Genomic DNA, 17,597 nt, shown 5'->3' on the forward strand with positions numbered 1-17,597 from the left:
TGGGACCCTAACCATTCAACAAACCAAGACTTGGGTGGCGCGCTAGGAAAGAATCCCAGTCAAGCTCAGAAGCTGATCATTTGCTTATGATGTTCCATGACACTTTGCGTGTTTTCCTTTGAGTCAGTCTAGACCAGTGGTTCTCAACCTGTGGGTCGGGACCCCATTTGGGGTCGAACGGCCATTTCATGGGGGTCGCCAAACAAGGCTGTCCGCCATTTTTTCCCCCTTTTCTTTGGCCACGCCCCTGGCACCCGGTGATGTATAAGTGGTTGGGGGTCACGACAACACGGGGAACTGTATTATGGGGTCGCGGCATTAGAAAGGTTGAGAACCACTGGTCTAGACTGCTGCGGACTCTACGGACAAACCTTACAAGGCATCAAGAGGGGTCTGTCACTGCCCTTTTCCTAGGACTGAGGAAGGCTGGCCCATGGCCAATCTATTTCTGTGCCTGGAGAGACTAGAACTCAGGTCTCATTTTTGCTCAAAGCCCTTTAAAACTGCTCCACCTGTTTGTTTCATTCGCTTGACCCGAATATATCCCGTAGAAGAAGCAGAACAACTTACATCCGTTTCATTGTAGGTGATGACCGTGCTGGTGGGAACTTCTGCCTCAATGCCCTCTTCTGGGAGCTTATCGAAATTGTCCAGGTCTTCATAGTTGAGGTCTTCGTAAGGGATTGGCGTGTAGTACTCGTCCGTAATGGGCCCGTAGTTGTATTCCTCCAACAGCAGTTCATCCTCTTCCTTGGGAATCTCCTCCTGGGTCTTCTCCACCACCGGTGGGGGGGTGGGCGGAGGGGTGGGGCTCTGCTTGAAAAAGGAGACAAGAGGCAGGTGGGCTGTCACAAACTCTGCCCAGGAAGCCTAGAGGCGCAGACAGGCGGGGACTATCATCCCCACAGCGTTCTGTGCTGCACAAACAGAATTCCCATTGACACAAAGACACACGTGGCTGGAGCTTCCCTGTTTGCATCCAAAGCCCCCACAGAGTGACCCAGTGGAGTAGAGCAATCCAGGAGAGAAACACCTTCAGACGTTAAGATTCGTTACTGTAATCTCAGAATAAGACTAGCATTCATGACTTGGTTTCCTCGTCTGGTCTACCTTGAAGCAACGACATCAACCTTGCAAGTCTGGAGGCGCTTCCCCCTTCCCTCCCAAGGGAGGACCTTGCCTGGATGGTTTTCAGATTATGGCTCAGCCCCGGACTCAGCTTTCTTTTATCTGACTAATGTCTTGGTCACAGCTCTTTCTCCTGTTTCTCAAAGGTAGTGTTGTGATTCCGTGCCAGCCTGTGCTCCCCACAGCTGAGTCGGAGGAATCTGAGGAGGAGGTGGAGGAGGCATTTGAAGGGCCATCAGAGGCAGAGGGAGGCTCTGAAGTACAGGACTCACAGTTTGATGCAGAGCCTGGGCCCTCCAGTCGTGTTTCTGATGAAGCTCAGCTGTGTGAGGAGCATGAGTCAGATTGGAAGAATCACAACAGATGGACTTGCTAATTGACGCACGCAGACGGCGTCAATTAGCAAGAGTAAGTCAACAGAGGTCAATGAGGCACCTCCAAAGTAAGAAGAAACGGCAAGGAGAGACACCGCCTTAGGTCTGCTAAATAAAGAGAGGAGGTGTGGGTGGTGCTGGTTGCTGAAGGCAACTGTTTGAAAACTGCGTCTTGGAGTCTTGGTCTGTGACTTCTCTTATGACTTCGCGTCTGCTTTTCATTGTGTTCTTTTGGACTTGAGTTTGCTGTATTTGACAGGTTTGTCAACAAAATTAAAAGAGGTTTTTGTTTTTGTTTGCAAGTCTCCAGCCTATTGTAATAGCAGGGGTTTTGTCCTTGTGAAGTTAACAAGGACGACAATAGGCTGGGATAGAACAGGCATTCCTTCTGCTCACTACAGCAACATTTCAGATCTCTGGAAAAATATTAATCTGCTTTGGATCTTCCTCCTTCCTTCTTGGCTTCCTCCTTAACTCAAGCCTTCCCTCCTAGGAGATGGAAGATCGGACTCAGAGGACAAGGCTTCCCCCTTGGCGGGACATCTATCTATGTTCGGAGGCTGAAGGGAACAGCAGAGAAGAGCCGTGTTAATCCGCAGAAGCCAAAAACTAAGGCGTCTACAGCACCTTTTCCAATTAGCACATTCATTAAAAGGCATAAGCTTTTGTGAGCTGCAGCTCACTTCGTCCGAAGCGATATCAAATACAGTTTCTTTTTTTCCAAAGCATCTACACTCCCCAGGTCAAGGGCTACCCACGGTGTCTTGAACTACTTGGAAGAAAGACTTTTAAATGGAATTATTTAACAGCCATCCCCCCCCCCCAGGTTTGTAGAATAAAATCCATGCCCATAAGGAAACTGGAAGTTAACAGAGATGACCCACTTGCCAACCCAATTGGGGCTCTTCCTGGACAAGAACAAAGCACCTCGCTTGGTCCCCAGAAGGAGGCCCTGGGTCAGCCTGTGTCGCCTTTCCACTGAACCCTTTGAGGCAAGCAAATGCAGGAAACGGGAGCACGGTGGACCTGATGGCTAGCAGGGTAAGGGAATGGGGTCTGGAAAGCCTGGCAAACAATTTGCAGCTCAACCTACATCTAGCATAATTAAACTAGAATTACTTTGAGTCTCTTTCTCAGGCTTCCTTCCTTCTTGGACTCTTTTCCTGCTTAATCCTCCATGGTTCCTGGAATTTGTTAGAGGCTCCATCCCACCTTCCTTTCCACTCAACCCACACAGACCCACTGGTCCACTTCACTCTGGCAGACGGTCCCACTCTCCCACTGTCCTTTACCTCAGTGGTTTCAGTCACTTCCCTGGCTGCTCCATCAGTTTCCACAGGTTGGACAGTGGTCGGGGTGGCTTTCCCTGTGTCATCGAGGTCCTCATAGTAGGGGTATTCATAATAGTAAGTTTCTCCTTCAACTTCCAAGTTCCCGGCCCCGTCTGGGTACTGTGAAACAAAGAAAGTGGTTGAAACGACAACAGGCACCCTTACAGGACATCATTATATTGTGGGATTTGCCCACAGGACCCGGAGAAGGAAGGCCGCTGGCTTGGCTGCGGTGGAGGGGAACCGGTTACCCCCACAGGGGACGGGTCTATCAAGAGTTGCTGGTCTTAGCCCAAATCCAACAAAAATGTAACTTTCATTGTAATAGTTATTCATGGAACCCCTGTGAATCCAAAGTCATCGCTCGCACAGGGTGCCCAGCACTTCTCTGTCAGTTTTGCTCTTCTGGGTTTTTCTCCTCCCAAACTATCTCCAAGGTCCATCTCAGCATCCCAATCAGGGCTCTTTGGTTTTGAATGCAGACGAAAACAATAATCAAAAGGGGACCCAACTATTTCTCTTTTCTTCTGCTGCATGTGCGAATGTAGGCAAAGAGGCTCACCCAGCTGGTAGACTTCGGAGCTGGAGGCTCTGGGTGGCTTCTTTGAAGTCCAAGGGAAAGTTACACAATGTTCAAGGCAGGGCCTTACTCATAAAGACAGCAGCAGTGATGATGACCATCACGACTGTTGCCCGTTAGAATGCAAGAAACGTCCACAGTAGAGTTGGGATTGGGATGGGGTCACTCAGAATTACCACTTAGAGCAAAACCACCAAAGCAACTTGGTGAGTGGCGTGGTGAGTAAGATGAGACCCCGTCTTGCTTTACAAGAGAGCCATTCCCATCCTTGCTTAAAGATGCACACTTGAAATGACCACTGCACATTACAGCCAGGATCACTGTGTAGGTTTTCAAAGGGAGGGGTGCAACCAAACTTCTCCACGGAAGTTCCAAGTGATGCTGGATCAGCTTGCATGATGCTGCTTTCATTCTACACCTGGACATTAACTAGCCTGTCTTGTATATATCAAGAGCGATCAAAGGTCACATTAGGCGGGTGCTTTTCCACGGGGCAAAGGTCTTTTATCCGCTCATGTTATCTGTGAATGCCTCACCACTCCAAGTCTTCAGTTCTTTTGTAGAAGGGCGTAAGTGTCTTTGGGAAGCTCGGCTTGGACAATATCTTGCATGATTTTTTTTTTCATTTATTGGTGAACTGCATTCCTGGTTCATAATGTTATCATCGGTATGCTTTAAAAAATATTTTTTTTAAAACTCCTTTAAGGGACACAATCCATGCATATTTAAACAAGATTGTGTTAAACACACAACAGAGACTGACCCTTTTCTGTCTCCCTTTCTAACCCTCTGTCTCTGCATGGGTGTTTCTCCACCAGAGGCATATTAGGGTCCTCTCTGCACACCTCCGCTGTGTGCCTTTTGGCTCTGCCCCCCCTTTCTAAAGGGGCCTGGGGAACTCTGCCCTGCCCAACCCAGCCCTTGCCCGTGGGTGACAGGGAGAGACCCCCCGGCTGCTGCTCAGGCCCCCAGCCCCTTCCCCACTCACGTATTCATCAGGGTTTGGGTCCTGCGAATGAGGCACATCCGGCACCGCTGTGTCGCAGTCTGGGCTGTAGTGTTCACAGTAGTCATAGGCGGCTTGATGATCTGAGACGATGAGCAGCTGCTGGATGTCGCCCTGCAGGGAAGAGGCAGACCACAATGACGGAAGCCCCACCTGATGGGCAGCCCTCTTCCCTGGAACACTCGGAGGCCCCCTCCCTTAAAAGAGGAACCCCACCCACCACTTTTCTGAATGTGTTGAATGGGAAGAGAGCAGAATTCCCACACATCTGGAATTTCAGGAAATGTCAAGGGAGCACTCACAAAATGCCCGCCATACTGTGCAACCTCTGCTGTCCATTACAGTTCTTTGTGTCTATGAAAACTGGAGCTATTCTCCACCTCACACACACTTATGCACCCCTGCCCTTTCAATTTTTAAATCTTTTTCAATTTCAAAATTCTTTTTTCAGCTTTTTTATAGAATTTTTTTTAATTTTTCAGTTTCTTTTTTCAACGAAACATTTGAAAAAACAGTTTACATATTTTAAATTTTTATACATTTTTGAATTCTTAATGATCTAAGAGGAAAACAATAAATTACGAAAAGAGACAGACACTTAAAACAGGGGAGATAGGGGGCTTCTGGTTTGTGATCGCCGCGCCGGCAGATGTGCGAAGCGATCGCTCCCTTTGCCGTTCGGTTTTCTCCCATCGGGGGACCCTGAAAAGGGTCGAAAGTCGCCCTGGAGGGGCAACGAGCGTGAAGAGGACCTCCGACTGATTGCGGAGGGGTGGCAGCCCTTCTGGATGATCTAGAGCAGCTCTTCTAACTGACAGAGAAAAGATCAGCCATTTAACGTGGCCCATCATTAATGCTGTTTCCAGCCGAGGCCAAATTTACAACTAAGCACTTGAAAGCACTGTGGAGGAACTGGGTAAGATCTTACCTTCTTTCTACCCCAAGTATTTTTTCCTGTAAAAAGCTTTTTGAAACTGCTTCCCCCTGTGAGGAGAGAGGGAAAGGAACGTTTTTCTCCCACCCTCTAAAATGGCGGCATTTGATTACGTAGGGGAAATGAAGCCCTGAAAAATATAATTAATTGGACTTACATGTTTCTTATATTTGACGACCCAAAAAATTCCTACTTTCAGCTATCTTATCTACTTGCGGAAAAATAGAGAGAAAACGAACCTAAATTGGATAAAAGTTTAGCCCCTCTGAAAAGGATTTCAAATGCTATCGTGGACATCTTGTGGTGCAACCTGGTACAGCAAGTGAATATCCCTGCTAAAAGAGACCTGTTTACAACCTAGATCTGTCCTTGGTATTATCTAAAGATAAAAAGCTGAAACAGCTGGGAGGTGAAATTGGCTTTTAAGAACTGTGGAGGTGAACATTTATTGACTCTTGCTTAAAAATTAGCCTCCACTAAAGGACTATCTATAACTATTTTAGAAATGGAGGGGGACCATCAACAAACTTCGCTTGACTATAAACTTATACTTGAAAAAATTCTTGAAGCTACTGAGATAATTAAATCCAGACTGAAAGATGAAGGTGCTAGCTTGAACCTACAAACTGAAACCCAGATTCCAACTAAAGAACTTACAACTCAGAAAACAACAGAAATGGAAGAAAGCAACACTAAGACAGAGGACTTTAAGGAACAACAACAATATATTGAACACTCTGACAACCAAATCCTGTTTGTAACTAAAGAACCCACAATCCAAAAAGTAACAGAAACGGAAGAAACTAATACCAAAACAGAGGATGCTAAAGATCACTATATTGAAAACCTAGATAACCAAACAATAACTATAAAATTGGATATGACCTTTTACTTAAACCAAAAGAAACCTGAGGAGAAAGACCAGACCGAACTGAAGATAAAGACACCAGAGCAAACACTGAGACTTGAACTACCAGGGCAACAAATTAATGATTACAAATGGATTAGTTCTTTTGGAAAATTGATGATTAGATGGTCTCCTTTGATTCAAGTAACATGTGCCAGAATGAAGGGAGAACTATCTGATAACTTAAAGGCACTGGTATGGAAACCTGGTTGGCAGAAAAAGAAAGCTAGAGCTAGGTTTAAAAAATGGGGCCTTTTGACTTACTAGAGAGAGCCTAAAGCAGACATGTCAAACACAAGGCCCGGGGCCTGGATGCGGCCCACGAAGTGGTTTCATGCGGCCCGTGAAGCCATTCTGGAAACAGTGAGGGAACGGCCCCCGCTACCTTGACCTTGGCCCAGGCCGGCCGGGAGCCAATGTACAATTTTGTGGTGGCCATCTATGCTGAAACGCATTCAGTCTTAGCTCCACAAGGCCATCTGGAAACAGCAAGGAACCAGCCCCCTGCCGTGTTGGCCTTGCCCCGTTTGGGAGGTGTCACCCTTTGTGAGGAATGAAGAAATGCACCATTGCCTGGAAGTGGTCAGCAAATGGCCCTCACCTACTTCACATATCAGACTTGATGGACTCCGGGGGAGGGGTTTTGGCAGGCAGCGGGGCGCTCTCCTCACAGCTTCTGCCCCAGAGATGAATTCCTTGTGTGTCTACTCTCTTCTATTCATCTCTATGATTGTCTGTTCTTGCAAACTCTCCCTCTGTTCACCGTGTCTATGCGTTGCTTTGCACCATGTTCTTTAAAACTTTTGCATCTCTCTGCTTCAGGATCTGAACTCCAAATGACCGTAACTTCTCTTCCTCTTGGCTCACTCACTCTCCTTTCATGTGTTGTGACTTCATCCTTTTCGTTCTGCCTGTATGGCCAAGCTGGAGATCCAGATGCAAGGCAAGAAAAATTGGCTGTCCCGTCCCCCCCCCCACCAGGCACGAGGGCTGGGAGGCAGGGTGAGTTCTGCCAGCTGATGTTGTTTGCATTGGAAGTTGGAATTTGTTTTTGGCGACCTCATACACTTATTGTGTTATGGCTCCGGCTAATGAAACATTATTGAATATTGAATATTCTTGCTTTGACATATTGTTTGGACGGTTGCTCTAATTGTTGCTTTTAACTTGTACACTGCCCAGAGTCATTGCTGTGAGATGGATGGCTGGATCGATTGTACAAACAAGCAAAGCAAAACAAAGCAAAAGCACCAGAATGGATTTCTTTTGTATAGAGTCTACTACCAAGACCCTGATAAAGGCTTCTTTAGGGATTTGACTGAGAGAGTGTCCCAGTTGCCTTATCATCACCCGTTACCATCACTTCCAAAGCCAAGACGTTGGCCAACCTTCTCCTCTGCAACAGTTCCTTCAGCTCATCATAAGGCCATTAATGATAAACAGTCTCTCTCTCTCTCTCTCTCTCTCTCTCTCTCTCTCTCTCTCTCTCTCTCTCTCTCTCTTTCCTCCCTCCCTCCCTCTCTCCCAACTGAACCAACTAATATTAGAAGTTTGTTCCCATCCCAACACTCTTCCTATACAGGCAAGCAGGCTTTCTACCACATGCTGAAATAAGTAATTTCTCTTCCTTTAAGTGTATGCCAAATATTTCAAAACAAAACAGAAAGCAGTTGCCTGATTTCCCCCCAGAATTGTCTGAACTGTGATTAAAAAATTAGACAATCCACAACAGTGGCCGCCGGGAAGCACCATTTCCTGGGCCAGTGTTGGAGACTGGCAAGAAAGTTAAGGAGTTAGGAGCACAAGTGCTGTTTTCATCTGTTCTTGCAAAAAAAGGTAACATTCAATGAATGAGCAAAGCGTTTTTGAAATGAACCACTGGCTTAAGCAGGGGTGTCAAACTGCCGGCCTACAGGCTGGTTCCATCATATTGAAGCTGCATCCACCCCATTGCTGGCAATGCAAAAAGAGTCGCGATACGTCTCGACACGTCACATGATGTGGCGAGTTTGACACCCGTGGGCTTAAGGATTGGTGCCGCCGTGATAACTTCAGATTCCTAGACCACACTCCACACTACCTACACAAAGGGCTTCTGGCAGGGGATGGGCTGCACCTCACAAGAACTAGGAAGAATGTATTTGGAGAGTTTAATTAGTTTATAATATAAAATACAAAACTATGAAAGCAAATAGGAGGAAAAAAGGGAGGAAAAGGGGAAAGAAGAAGTGGAGAAAAGAAAAAAAGGTGTTGACTTCCCACTCCCTCTGGTGCAGTAGAATAAAACAGCAACATCAAACCACAACTTTTTACTTTTATATAATAGTATAAACCAGCTATTTCTATAACAACCAATCTATCTAATCACTAAAACCCCAAATCAAAGTTTTATATTTTTCCACTTCAAGCACAAAGTCCAGAAGCGGTTTCCAAGTAGAAATAAAAGTACTTATGTTTTTTTCTTTGATCAAAGCAGTCATTTTAGCCATCTCTGCTAATGCCATCAACTTTTGCAGTCATTCGTCCATTGTGGCGATCAAAATGTCCTTCCATTTTTGTGCATAAAGTAGTCTTGCTACCGTCCACATATATAACATCAAAGTTCCAAATTTTCCCCCCAAGTTTTTTTCCATTATACTCAAAAGAAAATTTCTGGTTTTATCTTTATATTCACTTTAAGAGTTTTCTGTATTAGAATATGAATCCTATTCCAATATTTCTTTGTTTTTACACATGTCCACCATAAATGATAAAAGATCTTTCTACATTTACATTTCCAACTTTCAACTGAAATACCTTTATACATTTTGGATAACTTGCCTGGTGTTAAATAGCAGCATTACATTATCTTATAGAAATTTTCTTTTAAATTGTAATTTGATATAAATTTTAAACCTTTTGTCCACATATTCTCTCATTGTTAAAGCAGAACATTATATCCAAAATTCCTTGCCCATTGAATCATACAATGCTTTACATCAGTGTTTCTCAACCTTGACAATTTTAAGGCATGTGGACTTCCACTCCCAGAATTCCACAGCCAGCATTGCCTTAAAATTGTCAAGGTTGAGAAACACTGCTTTACATGTTCACTTTCCAAATTCAATTTCAGTAACATTTTATTGACCTTAGCAATAAAATGTTCATCACTACCACACAGTAAGATTTCCAATTCATTTTTAACAAAGTCAAATCCTTGACTCTTTTTATATAATTTAAATCTTTCTTTCAATTGTAAATAAATAAACCAATGGCAGACATGTCCTTCTGATTCTAACTCTTCCTTAGACTTGATAGTAGGATCACCAAAATTAAAAGATATTATTTTATCATAAGTCCACCAATCTGGCCTCTCTACCATTTCTCTTCTTAAAAAAGGCTTCCTGGGGGGGGGGGAGAACACCCAAGAGGCATCTTCATAGAAAACCTTGTTTTATAATTATTCCAAACTCTTAGAATGGCACGTCTAACAAAATGGTTGTTAAAATCAACATTTACTTTAACTTTGTCATACCATAAATAACCGTGCCATCCAAACCTTAGTTTATGACCTTCTAAATCAAGTGGCCTCTTATTCTGGAGATTCACCCACTCTTTTAGGCAGACCAAACAACAAGCATCAAAATACAGTTTCAAATCTGGTAAACCCAACCTTTCTTTCCTTAGCATCTTGCAATAGTTTATATCTAATTCTGAGGAGCTACCAGAGACTTGGAAAGAGTTGGTGTGGTTCCCATCTTCAAAAATGGGGGGGGGGGGAACAGATCCAGGAAACTACAGACCAATCAGCCTGATATCAATACCTGGAAAGATCCTGGAAAAGATAATCAAACAACAGACCTGAAAGACCTAGAAGCAAACAAAGGTATAACCGAAAGCCAACGTGTGTCAAAACCCCCAAAACATGGGTTTGTTTATCAAACAAATCTTATTTCATTCTTTGACAAAGTAACTAAATTAATGGACCAGCGAAATGCTACGGACATGATATACTCCAACCCACTGCTCAGGCAGAAAACCCTATGCCATTTCAGACAAATGGCTGTACAGTCTCTTCTTAAAAACTTCCAGTGTTGGAGCATTCACAACTTCTGGATGCAAGTCATACTACTGATTAATTGTTCTGTTAGAAAATATCTCCTTAGTTCCAGGTTGCTTCTCTCCTTGATTAGTTTCCATTCGTTGCTTCTTGTCCTGCCTTCTGGAGCTTTGGAGAATAGGTTGACTCCCTCTTCTTTGGAGCAGCCCCTCAAATATTGGAACATTGCTGTCACTCACCCCTGGTCCTTCTTTTCACTAAACCAGACATTCCCAATTCCTGCAACCGTCCTTTATATGTTTTAGCCTCCAGTCCCCTAATCATATTTGTTGCTCTTCTCTGCACTCTTTCAACATCTTTTTTATACTGCGGAGACCAAAACAGGATGCAACATTCCAAGTGTGGCCTTACCAAAGCCTTATAAAGTGGTATTAACACTTCACCTGATCTTGATTCTATCCCTCTATTAATGCCGTCTGGAACTGCGCTGGCTTTTTTGGCAGCTGCAGCTGCAGTCCACTAGGACTCCAAGATCCCTCTCATAGTTACTATTATTAAGCCAGGTACCATTTATACTATACCTGTGCAATTGTTTTTTCTTGCCTAAATGTAGAGCCTTACTTTTTTCACCATTGAATTTCATTTTCTTAGGTAGGGCCCAGTGTTTAAGTCTATCAAGATCCTTCTGTATCTTAAGCCTATCTCTGGAGCATTGGCTATTCCTGCCAGCTTGGTGTCATCTGCAAATTTGATGAGTTCTCCTTCTATCCCCTCATCTAAATCATTGGTGAAGATACTGAATGCTACTGGGCCTAAGATGGAGCCTTGGGATACCCTACTGCATACTACCCTCCATGTAGATGCAGTTCCATTAACTGTGGTTGGTCAGCCAGTTATGAATTCATCTGGTGGTGATCCTTGTGCAGGTCCCTTTCCTAGTCCCACTTGGGGTGCAAAGAATTGACGATCAGATCTTAGGACCTAAGCAAAACAGTTGGATGCCAGGACCGCTGTAAATGACTATAAAGAGGATGATGCATTGAAGAAGACACCTTCTCTCTCTTACAATCTTCTCACTTGACCTCCTCCCTCATTGTCAACCCTTTCACTCACTCACACACACGCACACACACACACACAACTGCCTCCTGACTAAAGAAGTACATCATGTCCTAAAAAGAGGGATGAGAGAGATTAAGAACTTCAACATATCTGGTAGAGTTATTTGAAGTAATAATTTGTTGATGTAAAACAATATTTGATTAAGGTAATTGTAAATTGATAAAGTTTTAAAACAGGTTGAGTAATAATAGAAATCTAAGCTAGAAATGGAATATATTAAATTTATTATGAGCCGAGGTGGCGCAGCAGTTAGGGTGCAGTACTGCAGGCCACTTTAGCTGACTGTGTTCAGCAGGTCAGCGGTTCAAATCTCACCGGCTCAAGGTTGACTCAGCCTTCCATCCTTCCGGGGTAGGTAAAATGAGGACCCAGATTGTTTGGGGCAATGTAAATATATATATATATATATACATTGCTTACTGGTGTACACCGCTTAGAGAGTGCTTGCACTTAAAGCGGTATATAAGTCTCATAAATAAATAAATAAATAAATTATGTTATCTGTGGGAAATAGAGAGATGACAGTGAATGTATTAAGTTGAGCGGTTTATCTATGTTTTTTACTTTGGAATGTTTGTTTACCCAAACACCACGGTGTGTCTTAAATACTTTTTGTTAAAATTAAAAAACCAATAAAATATATTTTTTTAAAAAAAAGAAGTACATCATGTCCCACTGGCATTCTCTTCTCCTAGGAAGGAATTTTGAAAGCGAATCTCTTGGTCAAACCAAATGAGAATTGGAAATACATTTCTCTGCCCGTAATGTGAGCCAAGTGACTTTTTTTTTATCTCCTCTGAATACTTGGGGGGGGGGGAGAATAAAATTGAAGGGGTGAATTCAAGGACACTTTTCTGTTGAGTTAAAATGGCTTCCCACCACACTCATTATTACAAGAAAGATAATGTTGATCTTCACAACAACTTGTATCTCTCTTGGTGTCACTAGGATGAGGAAACAGCCCTGCGTGGCTGTTTAAGTGGATGAGATAGAAAGGAAGGAAGGAGGGATGGCAGCCACGTTTCTTTTCTAAACATAGTTCACTTCACTCATCAACCCTGCCAGATAACCAGGACTTAATCAGATGACCCACATTTAGCTCCTCGGCTTTATGAGGGTGTGAGTGTTGATTTTCTCTTTGCCCTAAAGAAGAGAAACAATCAGCTGGAGTCATTTCCCGGATCCTGGTCCTTTGACCACCTTGGACAACTGGTAGAACAGATCAGCCAGGAAGAGTTTCAAACCTGCCTTTCTTCTCTTAAAGAAATAAGCTTTGCATGAAGGGATCAAGCATTTGTACCCTGTGCTGCTAATTTATGCAGAATTTCTAGAAATATAATCCAAATTTAATGGGGAAACATTTCTGATCTGATAGCTGTATTTTTGATAACAATGTGAACAGAACAAAATAGAATAACAGAGTTGAAAACAACCTTGGAGGTCTTCTGGTCCCCTTGCTCAAGTGGAGACTCCACATCATTCCTAACACAAGTGTCAGAATCCAATTATATTTCATCTCTAGTTATCAATTATAGAAAACCCCATTTCTGCCTTCTCTGGATTCTGTCATACAAGGAAGGGAAGGGGGTGAACAAAGGGGCTTTATGGCCCTCACTTCCTTCGGTACAACGTCAAAGGAACTGAATGTGGATAGCACCAAAAAGCCTTATCATAACAAAGGAGGCTATTTACCTTTCATGTACTCCTCTCTGAAGTCTCCATCCAGCCGGCAGAAAGGAAAAGGGGGTGGGATTGTGATGTTTGAAACTGTCACTGAAAGAGGGGGGTGATTGGGTGGAACTACTGGGGAACCCCTTAAAACCTTGAGTGGGAGAGCTTGGACCCCAAGTCCTGTCGAGAACGCCTGCATTTTCTCTTAATAAAGGATGCCTGTTGGAAGAATTATTCCAAGAGTTCTGTCTTCTTAAGATGCAAAGTGGGGTGGGTCCTTACAACATGACTGTCCTCTCTCTTCTTAAAACCTCCAGTGATAGAGCACCCACAACTTCTGAAGGCAAACCTTTCCACTGATTAATTGTTCTCATTCTCCGGAAATTTTTCAGTTCTAGGCTGGACCTCTCTTTGCTAGTCTTCCATCTGTCACTTATCTTATCCTCAGGTGCATTGGAGGAAAGATCAATCCTTTCTTCTCTGTGACAGCCCTTCAAGCATAGAAGACTGCTATGGTATCATCCCTAGTCCTTTTCTTTGGTAGATTAGATATACCCCCAGCTCCTGCAACTATTCATCGTAGGTTTAGTCCCCTAATCATCTTTGCTATTCTTCTCTGCAGTCTTTCTAGAACCTCCATTTGTTTTGTGCCTAGTTGACCAGAACTGAGCACAGTGTTCCAAGTGTGAACTTACCAGTGCAGTATAAAGCAGGAAACACCTCACCTGATCTTAATACTATCCCTCTGTTGATGCAGCCAGGGCCACTATGGCTTTTTTGGTGGCTGCAGTGCATTGCTGGCTCACATTTAAGTGGTGGCTCACTAGACCAGGGCTTTTCAACCAGTGGTACGGGTACCACCTGTGGTACATTGGCACCTGGCAGGTGGTACGTGACCATCCTAGAAAAGTGGTAGCAGGGGAGGGGAATGAGCTGAACCGGTGGCAGCACTGTACAAGCTTGACCGAGAGATGGCTGGAGCTGCAGGGTTGTCAGGGCTCAGTGGAAGCGCCAGGATCAGTGCTGCTTTCCAGCTGATCAGCGCTTCTTCGGGACTGTCAGAGCTCAGCGGAAGCGCCAGGATCAGCACCAGGCTCCAGCTGGAGCTCAACGCTGATCCTGGTGCTTCTGCTGAGCCCAGAAGAAGCGCCGATCACCTGGAATGTTGCAGCATCTCCAGGGTCTTGTGATTTACATTCAGATGATTGGCAACTGATTCATATTTATGACGGTCACAGTGTCCCAGGGTCATGTGAAGTAACCAAAACCTGCTGCAACCACCCAGCAGACAGGGGGGAATAGAAACCAAACACCCCCACCCCACCCCCACTGCCAATCCTCAACAGAAATGCTCACAACAATGAAAACCTCGGACAGGAGGAAGAGCATGGGTGGGCGGGCAGGCAGGTGTCTTGCTCGGCTGTGGCTTGGGGGGCACTTTTTTCAGTGCCATTGTAACTTTAAACAGTCATTAAGCGAACTGTTGTAAGTCGAGGACTACCTGTACTTTTTTCCTTTTTTCCTTTTTTTTGTCATCAAGTTTTTGACACCTTGCTAGGCGACTGGTGGTACTCAGATGTTGCCATAGCCTAAAAGTGGCACAACGGGTGAAAAGGTTGAAAAGCCCTGTCCTAGACGAGTGTGCAGGGTGGGGCAGAGTCACTGCAGTCCTTGGCTCACTAATAAATGGCTGCACTTTTGCAAACGGGTTTCAGAGCGAGTACATTAATACACAGTAAAATACAAATAGACTACATATATTGAAATTCAACCTTTCTGCACATCTTTTTTAAAAAGCAGATTAATTGGCAAACCCAACGGAGCAGAGCTATATATGAACGCTAGCGAAAGTGGCACAACCGAGAGAGCGAGAGGGTGGGGGGTGCCATAGAGAGAGGGGCTGCCATGGACACAGGCTGATTCCTTCTTGTCACCGATGAGGTCTCCTCTAGCTGTGCTCAGCTGTTACGACTTCACACACAGGTCCAGGCACTTTTTTTGGGCAGCCTAGAGACCTAGCATTATTTCCTGGTGGTCTCCCATTTAAATACTAGCAGATGGGAGTCTGCTTTGCTTTTTTCAAGATCAGCTCAAATTGGCTTCTTCATTGGCATAAATCTGGATCAGGCTTGGAATCCTCCTGTGAGCTCCCAAGGCTATTTTTGTTTTGTGGCTCCCTGCACTGGGGGGATCAGGTCTCCTTGGACCAGCCCTGCTCCTCTTCTAAGCCCATCCTCAGCCTGCCATTGTGGCCAGGAACTGCAAGATTTTGCAGGGCCCCAGAGAGTCGCTATAGACATTGGAACCAAAGGTTTGATGTTCGGACCGAAATCTCTTGCAGGGAACTCACAGCTAATTTGCAAGATAAAAAGGGTTAGATTTTGCCCCCCCCTTCAAAGTCTATCCCTTTGCTTTTTCTCTGGCAAATTACAGGCTGAGGGTCTACAGCTCTTGGTCTAAGCACCACAGACCAGATTATCAAAAGCCAATTCTTACTTAGCTTATGGATCAGTGTCTGGCACATAATGGTTTAAGAGTTCTTGTTTCTTATTTCCTGGAAATAATGTGGAATTTGGAGTACTGTGACAGTGTCTTAACAGATGTTCCTAATATATTCCGATCCTTAATAATAAGCATGCCAATGTGACATAAACTCTGATTCTTTTGTACCTCTGTCACGATATTGCATACGAAGTTAATAGGGGTAGAACTTACTAAAGCTGGTTTTTTTCCTTTCTTTTCTTTTTCTTTCTTCTTCTCTTGTGTGCGTGTATGTGTCTTCAAGTCAGTTTTTGACTCCTGGCAACTGCCTTGACAAATCCCTCCAGCTTTCTTGACAAGGATTTTAAGAAGTTTTCCATTGCCTGCTTCCTAGGGCTGAGAGAGAGAGTGATGACTCAAGGTGTCTTTGTGCCTAAAATGGAACTAGAACTGAAGGCTTCCCAGTTTCTAGTCTGAGGCCTTAACCACTACATCAAACTGGATTACTGCTAAATATTTTGGATTCTCAGAAAGGCTGAATGAGAGAAACTGGGATGCCAGATTGCTCACTGGGAATATCCAAGCTGAACTTTGGATGTTTGGAAGGCACCCTGCGAAGGGAAGAGCCATTCGGGATGACTCAATGCTTGGAAAAATTGAAGGGACTGAAAAAGAGGCCGACAGAAGACAAGCAGAGTGGTCCTATCTCTGACAGCCCAAGCAGGAGCTTAGGAGAACTTCAGTCCTGGGGAAGTGATGTCCGTTGGGTCACAAGGACACACGAGTGACTAAGCAGCTGAACGAGGAAAAGGTCTACTTTCAGAGGGAATCTCGCAACAGCTTAAAGAACGGGGAAGCTTGCAGAAACATCAAGCCTGTCAGAATCCAATCATATTTCATCTTTAATTATCAAATATAGAAACTCCCAATTCTGCCTTCTCTGGATTCTGCCATAAGAGGGAGAGAAGGGGGAGAACAAAGGGGCTTTATGGCCCTCACTTCCTTCAGTACACTTCAAAGAGCTGAATGCTGAATGTGTGTTTATTGTAACCTATTGTAACCTCAAAGCGTTAGCACCAGAGGACCTTATCATAACAAAGAAGGGTATTTGCCTTTCATGTAGTTATCTGAAGTCTCCATCCAGACGGAAGACAGAAGAAAGGGGGTGGAATTGTGATACTTGAAACTATCACTGGAAGGGGGGTTGATTGGGTGGGACTACTGGGGAACCCCTTAAAACCTTGAATGGGAGAGCTTGAACCCCAAGTCCTGTCTAGCACGCCTGCAACCATTTCTTCTTAATAAAGGATTCCTGTTGGAAGAATTATTCCAAGAGTTCTGTCTTCTTAAGATGCAAAGTGGGGTGGGTCCTTACAAAGCCCTCCTGACCGGGCTGTGCTACAACCAAAGATTGCTTGAGGTCGTCTTCTTTTAGCCCTCTTGTTTCATGTCTTTGGAGAATCTCAGTGATCTTGTTTTGCTTTTGAAGACATTTTGCTTCTCATCCAAGAAGTTTCTTCAGCTCTGACTGGATGGTGGGGACTGGAAGGATTTATATTTCTTGCAGACAGCAGTTCATTTGCATTCTTTTAGAGAGCTGTTGAGGCCATTCGGAGGTTACCTGTGTCCTCAGGGGCTCTTACAGCCTCCAGATATCCAGTTAACTGCTGAATGGTATCACCTGCCCAGCCAATGGTGCAAATATGTAACTGGGTATCATCACTGTACTGATAATACTGTATCCCTTGCCACTGAATGACCTCACTCAGTGGGCTCTAATATCCCTAAGACTCTCGTGCACCGCCCCCTCCAACAGAGAGATTGGTCCATCCTCAGAGACCGATGGACCCAAATGGGTTCCAGGAGGAACTGAGGGATATCCCTGAGGGTTTGCCGCACGGTCCTGCCGAAGTCTGAGTAACAGCCTGGAACCAACCAAAAGGCTGCTGGGACTCTGGACAGGATCAGGCCTATGTGATCTCTGGCGACCCTCCACTCCCATTGTTCTCCGTGGTTTTCAGAGG

General features: G+C 44.5%; 1 protein-coding gene across 1 annotated transcript in view; it reads right to left on the minus strand.

Annotated features, from left to right (window-relative positions):
• Nucleotides 1-4,616, minus strand: part of COL5A1 (collagen type V alpha 1 chain) — a gene marked incomplete at its 5' end in the record, with an annotated part of 133,077 nt that extends 128,461 nt beyond the window's left edge. The window contains 3 exons of the mRNA XM_039364247.1: nucleotides 571-813; nucleotides 2,795-2,953; nucleotides 4,402-4,616. Of these exons, the coding sequence (XP_039220181.1) occupies nucleotides 571-813; nucleotides 2,795-2,953; nucleotides 4,402-4,616 (617 nt within the window). The remainder of the gene's footprint in view (nucleotides 1-570; nucleotides 814-2,794; nucleotides 2,954-4,401) is intronic.
• Between the last annotated feature and the right edge of the window lie 12,981 nt (nucleotides 4,617-17,597).

This window comes from Crotalus tigris, unplaced genomic scaffold (genome assembly GCF_016545835.1).
Source record: "Crotalus tigris isolate CLP2741 ecotype Arizona unplaced genomic scaffold, ASM1654583v1 scf7180000019692.1526454, whole genome shotgun sequence".
NCBI lineage: Eukaryota > Metazoa > Chordata > Lepidosauria > Squamata > Viperidae > Crotalus > Crotalus tigris.